The sequence below is a fragment of the Maniola jurtina genome, chromosome 15 (genome assembly GCF_905333055.1).
Source record: "Maniola jurtina chromosome 15, ilManJurt1.1, whole genome shotgun sequence".
Taxonomy (NCBI): domain Eukaryota; kingdom Metazoa; phylum Arthropoda; class Insecta; order Lepidoptera; family Nymphalidae; genus Maniola; species Maniola jurtina.
In genome coordinates this window covers 11,363,534-11,375,092 of record NC_060043.1, presented here as the reverse complement: position 1 = coordinate 11,375,092, position 11,559 = coordinate 11,363,534, and the positions used below count along the sequence as shown (strand labels likewise).

Genomic DNA, 11,559 nt, shown 5'->3' with positions numbered 1-11,559 from the left:
ACGATTTTAGTAAGATCCTGATCTCTAACATCCCTTTAATACACTGTAAAAAGGTTTTATGCCTCCGGATAGGTGCGCTTGCTCGTTGCCAGTGAAATATAACGGCAGGGCTATTTATATGACTCCCTATCAAGGAAGGGTTTTTACTACCGTGTGATCGTAAATCTAGCATATTAAGTTTCTTTTTATTACTATGAACTACGATCAAGTTACGTTGTGGTAGCAGCGGTGATAGTTGTGATTCTGTGAATCAGTTATATAGTATTGTAGGCAGTGGTGTAACAAAAACGTCATGAGATGGGCAGAATTCCAGGGGCCTCTTTCTCGTGAAGGCCGTAAACACTAGAGTCGTAAGTCGGTTAAGCGAACGAGCCGTGAAAAGGTAACAAACAGACAGGCAGCCGTACATTTTTATAATAATAGTATGGATTGTAATATAATATGTTTTGTATCAAACTTAATTGACTATTAATCCTCTAATTGGGGAATAAAAGTCAAATATTTCTTTTACTGAAAACTGACATTGAAAAAGGTTATAACTCAGGCTTACCTACAACATTTTACAGCGTTGTTGCCTTTTCTAAAAGAAACAAGAAAAAAAAAGAATTTCGAGAGGCTGTATAATTTAAGGTCAAGTCGTAAACTTCATACAAGAATCTGGCCGCAAAATAAAAGAAAAACGTTTCTGAATCGCATCGTGCTAGCTGCCAACGTATACTATTGTGTTGCCAGAACTGGACCACAAATTATATTTGGAAGGTTTTTTATTGTATTTTGTAGGACATGCTAGGAATGCGTTTATTAAATTACTAGCTTATTCCCGCGTCTTTATCCGTGTGGACTACACAAATTTTAAAACCCTATTTTACCCCCTTAGGGGTTGAATTTTCAAATATCCTTTTTTAACGGATGTCTATATCATCTATCTGCGTGCCGAATTTCAGCCCAATCCTCCCATTAGTTAGAGATGTGCGTTGAGACATCAGTCAGTTAGTCAGTCAGTCAGATTTTCCTTTTATATATTCAGACTAGATCGTGCTCTCAACTTTATCTGAGTGGATTTAGGTTTTTATAAATCCTGTCGTAATTCTTGGATTTTCCGGGATATATTTTTTTTTTTTTAATAAAGAATATTAGCCATGTTAAATGACTAATATTCCCCTTTCCTCTCCAACTAAGCGTCAGGCTTGTGCTAGGAGTAGGTACGACAATAGTGCAACGGGCGGGGTTTGAACCATCGACCTTTCGGTTTTCAGTCCACTCCTTTACCGGTTGAGCTATTGAGGCTATTATGTTGCTATTGTGTTGCTAGAACTAGACTGCAAATTATATTTGGAAGGTTTTTTATTTTATTTTGTACATTCCAGCAGTGTTTTTATTGAATTACTTACTAGATGACCATCACAGTCATGTTTTCAGAAATATTATGGAAACTAAAGACACATAAATTTATTTTTAGTCTACAAAACTAATGATTGAAAATCATCGAATTGATAGTGGTATGTACTCGTTATCTTAATTATAATGTGTCTACAAACGTTGAAGTTGATTGGTTGGTAGTCAAGTGAGAAACAAACTACGTTTGCATGGAAAGCGCTGGAGATCGTGTAAGGGCAATTACGCACTGCATCCGATCCGAATCCGTGAAAATACGTTCCGAAGTAGCCATAGCACTATTACCCACTAGCTCAAACTTCCGTCATCCGAGTTCTCTCCGTCATCCGTGAGAATATCTCGGATGTGCCTCGGATTCAAATTGGACTTATGAGGTACATATGTCAAAGATGTGCACTGAATAGCTTGGATTAGGAACAGAGATCGGATTAGTGCGTAAGCAATATCCTAGTTCAGTCTGAGTTTTTTATATCCGTTTTTCGCGGACTCGGATCAGATGAGTGGGAAACCGCTTTTAGGGTTAATAATTTATCCCGGGAGAATATACAGCATACAGCACATGTTAAATTTGTGTCCCTACAATTTACGATTAATCTGATGACAAACTTAATTTAGTTAGTCACGAGCTTTTAACTCCTGAAGGCACGCTTCAAAAGTTGTGCACAAGTTATGAGAAATGCTAAGCGTTACAAACTTGAAACTTTGCTGCGTTAAAATTTCAACCGGTCAAGTGCGACTCCGACTCGCACATTAAGGGTTCCGTACGATCGTACAATAAATTACAATTTTAAAAAAAATTCTATGATTTAACCACAAATTCACAGTTTTCGGATTTTGCTCTTTACAGAGACAATAAGCCATAGCTGCCTATCAAACATGATTCTACGTCAACGGGAAGCACCCTACACGAACGGGTTTTGACGACGGGCAGACAGACAAACTGATAACGCAGCGAACCAATAAAGGCTCCTTTTTTCTGGACATACGGAACCTTAAAAACACGTAAGTATAAAAGTTTTATTAGCGACTCAGTCCAACATGTTCGGGTATGCCTGAGGTTCTCCATAACAATTACGTTCAAAGGTGTGTGAAAACTGCCAATTACGCTTTGGCCTGCAGCGTGGTGTCTTTGGCCAACACTGTTCTCATTCTGAGAGGAGACCTATGCCCAGCAGTCGACCAGCGATGGGTTGAGATGATGGTGATAATGATGAGAGTAGTTTGTGAATAGATCTGGGAGCAACACATTAATACATATCTCAAGAAATATTTCTATGTTCCAATGGTATCCATCCACATTTCACTATAAGCGATTTCAATTTCATGGGAGATCAGGAGTGGATCCGAAGAGGTCTGCTGAGGTCTACACGGTTCAACTACTAGGCTTTCATGGGTTTTAGCCAGTAGGAAAACTCGTAGATCTTAGCCAGTGCTACGTCGTAGGGCGGCGTAGCCACACGTCGCGTCGCGTAGAGCCGTAGAAGCACGCGTATTACAAAATAAACGTACTCATGTTCGAAATTTAAACTATTTGAAATGAACATTTAATTTTAATTTAAGTTTTATTTACGAGTATTTATTTGAAGTACTTTTTTTATAAAGTGAAGCAACTTTTTTTTTAGTTGGGAAAAGTTGTGAAGTTACTTGAGAACTTTGGAAATAAATTGATTTATGTGTTGAAATAAAATGAGTGTGGAACTGTTGCGGATACTAAAGAATGAAGCTAAATATGCGAGCGAGGATAAAAGTAAGTTTTTTATAATTTTTTGAAAAAAATAAAATTGCCGCATTGAGCAATTTTGGAAAATTTCAAGGTTGCGTCACCGACATCCTAGTGTTGATGGTGCTCGAAGAAGCCACAAATGTAAAATTTAAATTACCTATGTTAGTGGGATTAATTTAAAAATTATGAAATTTAAATTTTTGATACATACCTACTATAATTAGGTTGAAAATCCGAAAAAAACTTATTTTGACGAAATTTGATGTGATAGTTTGCATCCCGGAGAACGTAACAACCTCTTTCCCTACTTATAGGTTGCTGGAAAAGATCCCCAAGTAATAAAGCCTGATTTGTAAATGTTCTGTCATTTTTAGGATTCCGTACCTCAAAAGTAATAGAGAAACCCTTATATGATAACCTTGTGTCTATCTGTCTCGAAACATATAGGATACTTCCCGTTGACCTACAATCATACAAACTTGGCAGGTAGGTAGGTATTATAGCACAAGTAAAGGGAAAATCCGAAAATCGTGACTTATTTTACAAACACTAAATTAACAAGTGTAAATTAAAAATGTATACCACCCTCGACAAGTGAAGGTTCCAGTTACTAAAAAAGAGCTGATAACTTTTAAACGGCTGAACCGATTTTCTTGGATTTATAGCTAATGACACTCTCGATCAAGCCACCTTTCAAATAAAAAAAACTAAATTAAAATCGGTTCATTAGTTTAGGAGCTACGATGCCACAGACAGATATACAGACACAACGTCAAACTTATAACACCCCTCTTTTTGGGTCGGGGGTTAAAAATTGATATTCTTGTACGATTGTACGGAACCCTACGTTTGCGAGTCCGACTCGCCCTTGACTGGTATTTTAAATCTCATTTATATAATAATATATACGTGTAATCAAGAGTTGTAACTTACTTATTTACATTCAATAACCCCCGACCCAAAAAGAGGGGTGTCATAAGTTTGACGTGTGTATCTGTCTGTGGCATCGTAGCTCCTAAACGAATGAATTTGATTTGATTTTAATGAATTGAAAATGAATTTGATTTTAATTTAGTTTTTTTTTTTGTTTGAAAGGCGGCTTGATCGAGAGTGTTCTTAGCTATAATCCAAGAAAATCGGTTCAGCCGTTTGAAAGTTAGCAGCTCTTTTCTAGTTTTCTTACAGAGGTTTTTGTGTCGGGGGTTTTTGAGTTATATTTAGCTGTAAGCCTAAGGTCACTTTCTTTCATCTTTCTTTTTTAAAATATTTAATAACTGGCGCGTGACTAAAAAACATCAGCAATATTAAAATATAGTACAAACTTCGTGAATGGATCGAAACAGCTGCAGAAGAATTGACAAAATTAGAAATGATCACGCACGACGGATTAAAATGTCGGAGTTTGGTAGCATTTTCTGTTAGACGGGGAATATTATTCCGTACACCTTTTATATTTTAGCTTGGTAGCTTTAAGCAATCAAATATATCAGAAAACGGTAAAGGAAAACATCGTGAGGAAACCTGCATGCCTGAGAGTTCTTCTCCATAATGTTCTCAAAGTGTGTGACTGTGAAGTCTGCCAATCTTGGCCAGCGTAGTGGATTATGGCCAAACTCTTCTAAATTGAAATTCAAATTCAAATTATTTTTATTCAATTAAACTTTTACAAGTGCTTTTGAATCGTCAAAATAATCTACCACTGGTTCGGAATGCTGTTCCTACCGAGAAGAACCAGCAAGAAACTCGGCGGTTGCTCTTTTCAAATGTACAATTTACAATAATATGCCATGCTGTATACAAGCAATTGCAGCTCAAATCTAATTCTGAGAAGAGATCTTCCTCTGTAGTGAACTGGCGAAGTTTCAATGATGATGATAAAGTAGTACCTACCTAATGTATTATATAAAAATTCTTTACTGGTCAACGAAGGAGTAAAAAACAATTAAACAGTATTTTCAAAGAGAACAATTTAACAGCTCATATATTATATTGTAAGTACTTAAAATCTAATATAATATAACAAGTGTAAATTAAAAGTTTATAACACCCCCGACAAGTGAAGGTTACAGTAACTAGAAAAGAGCCGATAACTTTCAAACGGCTGAACCGATTTTCTTGGATTATACCTAAGAACACTCTCGATCAAGCCACCTTTCAAACAAACAAAAAATTAAATCGGTTCATTAGTTTAGGAGCTACGATGCCACAGATAGATACACAGATACACATGTCAAACTTATAACTCCCCTACTTTTTGGGTCGAGTTGGGTTAGTTAAAAAGATTTTCTTGATGACTGTATTATGTATATAGTTATATAGATATTAGATATATCAAATAATATCTGTTTTTGTATATTTAATACAATAACGTAACACAATAACATCACAGTACATTAGTAGCGTGCGAGTCGTATTCAAAACATGACAGGCTAATAATTGGTTTTCAATAAAAAAAACATGCCGGGCACTGTAACTAATAATAATTTCCAGCAAAAAAAAATGCTTCACACGGAAGCGTGCAGAGTATTTAAGAAGGCTCTCTCCGTCACTCGTTTCATACCATTTCATACAATCGTAGTTCCAATTTCATTTGAATACTAAGCAACCAAAGTCCATGAAATTTTGCAGACATATTCTAGAAACTAATATCTGTCTGTGGTTTTCCAGATTTCTGTTAAAATATTCGGTTTCAAAGTTACGCGGTCTTAAAATTTTCATACAAATCTTTGAGCCCCTGTAATTTTAAAACTACATATTTTTAGAAAAATCTAAAACACCACAGACACAGATATTAGTATCTAGAATATGTCTGCAAAATTTCATGGACGTTGATTGCTTAATATTCAAATGAAATTGGAACTACGATTGTATGAAATGGTATAAAACGAGTGACGGAGAGAGCCCTGTTAAATGAGAGAGGAGAAAAATATTCAAATTTCTCCCATGGTTGCGCTGTTTTACATAGACACAACAGATTTGCATAAACAAACAATGTAACAGCTTGCCTCTTTCATATCGTATTTATTAATATTGAAATCCATTGATTAAATTAATAAACAGACAGCCTTTTCACTAAGAATATGACACAATATGATAACTCAAAATTTAAAAACCCCCGACACAAAAACCTCTATAAGAGAACTAGAAAAGAGCTGATAACTTTCAAACGGCCGAACCGATTTTCTTCGATTATAGCTAATAACACTCTCGATCAAGCCACCTTTTAAGCAAAAAAAAAACTTAATTAAAATCGGTTCATTCGTTTTGGAGCTACGATGCCACAGATAGATAGACAGATACACACGTCAAACTTATAACACCCCTCTTTTTGGGTCGGGGGTTAAAAACTAGGGAAATGTTTCCCTAGTTTTCATATTGTCCACAAGTTTTGACGTTTGACAATTGACGCTAGTCCACGAACTTTAAATCGCTCAGTATGCTTTGGAAAAAGCTATGCTCGTAATTTTTTAAGAGATAATATTGTGTGATTGAAACACGATTATATTATTACCATTTTTTCGGGTTGTGCCACACATGACACAGTTTATTCCCGCGCCGCGCTTCTTCTGCTTGAGGTCAAAAACTTTAAGCTCAAGTATTATAGAGGCATTGGGATAGCCTAACACGTAGGTAAAACTGGTAATGTGTGGCACAGTTTTAAAAAAATTAACGTTTTTCTGTCTATTTATTACTAGATGATGCCTGCAACTTCGTCCACAAGGTTTTAATTTTTGGAAAATTCTACAGGAAATCTTTGATTTTCCGGGACAAAAATCATCCATTCCTGGGATACAAGCTAGCTCTGTATCAAATTTCGTCAAAATCGGTTAAACAGATGGATGTGAAAAGACAGCAGACAGACATAAGCTTACCTATTATAATATTAAGTATGGGTTATGTGATTCAGTCAGTTTCCTCGTTCACATACATAGATTTGTAGGTGCTCTATAAACAATTTCTCCTTAAATATAATGCCCAAAAGAAATTCAATTATAAAAACGTTACATTATTACACAGACAACGAAATCGACAGAGGCCTCGTGAGGCCTTGTCATACAGTCACGCAACGGCCGGGTGACCTTTACCTCGCATCTAATATTCAGAGGACGTATTGATATGAATGTCAATATTAGGCTCTTCACTCAAGTAGGTATCAACCTTTACTGGACCTATCAATTTGTTTGATAGTAACACGATTATATTATTATTTGTTACGAGCTTATGACCACGACATCGTCCGCAAATTTTACCCTATTTTACCACCTTACGGGATAAATTTTCAAAAATCCTTTTCTTTGCGGATGTTTACGTCATAATAGCAATCTACATGCCAAATATCAGCCCGATTAGTTAAAGCTATGCGTTGATAGACCAGTCAGTCAGTCAGCTTTTCCTTTTTGTATATTATATAGTAGGTATTATTTAGATTTAAATGATGACCGCAAATTCGTCCGCGAGGATTTAGGTTTTTGAAAAATCCCGTGGGGACTCTTGGAGTTTCCAGGAAAAAAAGAATCCTATGAAATTGAGGAAGTTACATTTCAATGGAAAACTTGCAAAAATTGACACTAACATGATAATAAATTATTATAGCTCCAAGGGAAATTGAGCAATGCCAATTTTTCTATGATATAAGTAGTTATGTTTACTTCTAGACTATATAGTTAATAGTATTCTACAATTTTTCTAGTAGTAAATTGTTGTATTCTACTTGTTGTGGTTAGATATTCCCATACAATTTTGAGAGATTAATCTTGAATAGTTACGTGCAATAATTGCAATTGAATAAATGCCTATTTTATTTTATTAGTCGCTTATGTTGTAAGCTGGGTTTAGGAGTTTAGCTATGAAAAGTTAAAAGATAAATACGATCTGCTAAATTCAAATAAACTACAACATTCAAATTAAATAAATTGGTAGAAATGATATACAAATTAAACGGACTAAATTTTGAATGAAATAATATTATACAAATAAATTCCAGTAAATGCAAATACGTAAGTAGGTTTTTTTAATCGTCCACCACCACCACTGCACTGGTTCGGTATTATGATAAACTAGCCGATGCCCGCGACTTCGTTCGCGTGGATGTAGTTTTTTAAAAATCCCGTGGGAACTCTTTGATTTTCCGGGATAAAAAGTAGCCTATGTGCTAATCCAGAGTATAATCTATCTCCATTCTAAATTTCAGCCCAATCCGTCCAGTAGTTTTAGCGTGAAGGAGTAACAAACATACACACACACACATACAAACTTTCGCCTTTATAATATTAGTGTGATGGCGGCATTTCTCTCATGGTGTGGCGTGCCTAAGCAAAATGCTTATTTTTAGATACAGCTATCGAGTTTCTTGAATGCTGCTCTCAGTGAAAAGCAAAGCTTCTCTACAAAGGGTAAAGACCTTGGGCTTTGAGCCCAGTAGGTATCGTTCGAGTTTGCATATTTCGACAACGTATGTCTTTCGAATGCTTTCGAATGTTGAAAGTATAAAACGTCAGAGTTAAATGGACCTAAAGCTTGTAAAGTAAGTTAGGAAGCTACGCTATTAAGTATGTACCAGCTATTATTCAAACTTTTTCGAGTTGGAATGTAAAAATTAGGTTTTGCATAACTTACTATGACCACGGAGATTTACTAGAAATCAGTCAAGTGCAAGTCAAACTTGCACGCGAAGGTTTCCGTACCGTAGTACATGAAAATAACACAGTATACTTAATTTTTTTGTGATGTGACCACATATAGGTACATGGTTTTCGGATTTTTTATCTACCTGCCAATTTCATGATTCTAGGCCAACTGGAACTACCCTATAGGTATTCTTGACAGACACGACAGATGGACAGACAGACAGACAGATAGACAGACATACAAACAGACATACAGACAGAGAGACAACAAAGTGATCCTATAAGGGTTCCATTTTTCTTTTTGAGGTACGGAACCCTAAAAATGGCTGCCATGAAAATAATAAAGTGCTATTTCTTCTAACTACTACTATTCATGTGCGAGTCCTACTCGCCTTTGACCGATTTTTATTCGTTACTTCATTTACATTCTATCATCGATGCATTCTATCTATACCATCGTCTTACATATACCGTTCTTATATTTAATTTGAACCAGACGATACGTGTCATGAAGCTACGCCGTGTCACGCTGAAAATACTATTCTCGATATTCTCATTTTTCTTCAATATTACATTTACTCGCGAACTAAAATAGGGCCAGATGGGCGGCCTAAGGCACTTTCAAACATAGAGAAATCTATTTAGTCATATCCAAAATCAGGTCGAAATAATATTGTGTTCAGTAATTAGTAGCCTTGGTTAAGAATTCAGTCTCCTAATCGGAAGGTCCGGGGTTCTAACTTTTCATAGTTACGTCCGTTTTAAGTCAAAGTCAAAGTCATTTATTCAAATTAGGTACTATTGTACTTAACCTTCTGATTGTCAAACAATGATGTAGTGGTTAACTTAAAACTAAAGCTACGAGGGTTCCAAACGCGCCCAAGTCTGTGAAGAGCCCACAACAAACTCAGCCGAGTAAGCAAAATTATTTTATATCAGTTTTGAAAAGTTTTTCACAGATTTTTTTATTTTAGATGATCACGCGGACGTGTCGCAGGCCTACTAATATTATAAACGCGAAAGTTTGTATGTATGGATGGATGTGTGTTTGTTACTCTTTCACGCAAAAACTACTGAACGGATTTGGCTGAAATTTGGAATGGAGATAGATTATACCCTGTATTAACAAATAAGCTACTTTTTATCCCGGAAAATTAATGAGTTCCCGCGGAAATTTTAAAAACCTATATCCACGGGAACGAAATCGCGGGTATCAGCTAGTATAAAATTAAATTAAATTTGATATGTGAAATGAAAAGTATTTCATACATGTCATAATATTATATTTTTCATTGTTCAGCTGTCACGTCAATCATAGAACCGTGATATTTAATTCACGTAAATCGATATACCTTTCTACGGGTCTGTTTGTTTTGCTATATTTAGAACCAGCCCATAGTAGAATATTACCAAAATCAAATAAATACATTGCAACTGAAACTTGAAAAGTTCAATAAGTGATGATAGTTTAGTCAACCTCCTTCCTATAAGGGGGGGTCGCACTTCTAACTTTTCGGACATAAATTTTTGCTTTTCAAGCGATTTAATATCACGTGGCTCAAGGTGAGATGAAACCTACCTGTATTCCTGAGAGTTCTCAAAGGTATGGTAAAGTCTGGCCAGCGAGCGTGGTGAACTATGGCTTAAACACTTTCCATTCTGAATGGCGACCCGTGTTCAATAGAGGGCCTGTGATGGGTTAAAATGATGATGATGATGACTAGATAGAACTAAGTGCTTATCTTATCATATCAATTCTTCAAGCTATGTTGACCTCCCTGGGGCAGTGCCAAGCGTTGTGGTTAAATTATAAGGGGAGGTCCTATTTGAGACAAACTGCTAACATCAAAAACCTTTTCTGGTGGCTAAATAAACTTTAAGAGGTCTTTATACTATGGAAATGCGAAATATGCAGAAAAGCAGACACATTAGCACCGACAGGGACACTTACCTAATGATACAAGATTTTAAATTGCTACGAATATTTAAATTCGTTAAACAACCCGTGTCATGGGGCGGTTAAATGGCTGTTGCTTATAACCGCGTTTAATGCTGCTTGAAAATATTCCGCTTTAAAAAATGAAGGATTTTTTGCAGTCAAGCACTGTGGCACTTTGCGTGCATTTTAAGGGTTTTAAAGGAGCTGCCCTGTTTCTGTTGCACGACAGAGATATTTGCCGATTAGGAATCGTAACCCAGCGCCATTGCCAATCCAGCTGGATGTATGCTGGATAAAAACAAATCAATCGAGCATTTATCGGTTTTTTAAAAAATTACCCAATTTTTTAACTGACATAGAAACTTTACCCAATTTTTTAACTGACATAGAAACTTTAATAACTAACTATAGGTCTACATTTGTATCACTTTGTTTCTAGTTAGTTATAAGTAATTTTTTTGTTAGTAAAGTATAATTGTAGTCAATATACAAATCAAACCAAAAGAAGAGCGCGAAAGAAACAAGTGCGTTGTAGAGCTGACGGGGCTTCATGTTGTAATATTATAATTATTTTCTATTATGATGTAAAACATGAATGCAAATAAATAAAGAATAAAGAGAGGGTGTAAAGGTGTAGCACGTGTCACAAGGGTGATAGAAGGACAACATCACTTGTGACTAATCTGAAGCCCGCGCAACAAAGCAGAACGTAAAGTTTCGTGGCGTTTTAGCTGGTTGCGGATCCGCACCGCTGGATCCACCGCCAGATGCTGGATCCAGCGACAGATGCTGGATCCAGCAAGCACAAAATCGTGCTGGATCCAGCTGTATTGCTGAATTCAGCATGGCAATCACTATTGCTTACGCCAAAAGTA

General features: G+C 36.0%; 1 protein-coding gene across 3 annotated transcripts in view; it reads left to right on the top strand.

Annotated features, from left to right (window-relative positions):
- Window positions 1-2,847: 2,847 nt before the first annotated feature.
- The window catches only part of LOC123872478, a 45,227-nt gene continuing 36,515 nt past the window's right edge, over window positions 2,848-11,559 (top strand). For all 3 annotated transcript variants that reach the window (XM_045916765.1, XM_045916764.1, XM_045916762.1), the window contains exon 1: window positions 2,848-3,142. In XM_045916765.1, the coding sequence (XP_045772721.1) occupies window positions 3,082-3,142 (61 nt within the window). In that variant the 5' untranslated portion in view covers window positions 2,848-3,081. The remainder of the gene's footprint in view (window positions 3,143-11,559) is intronic.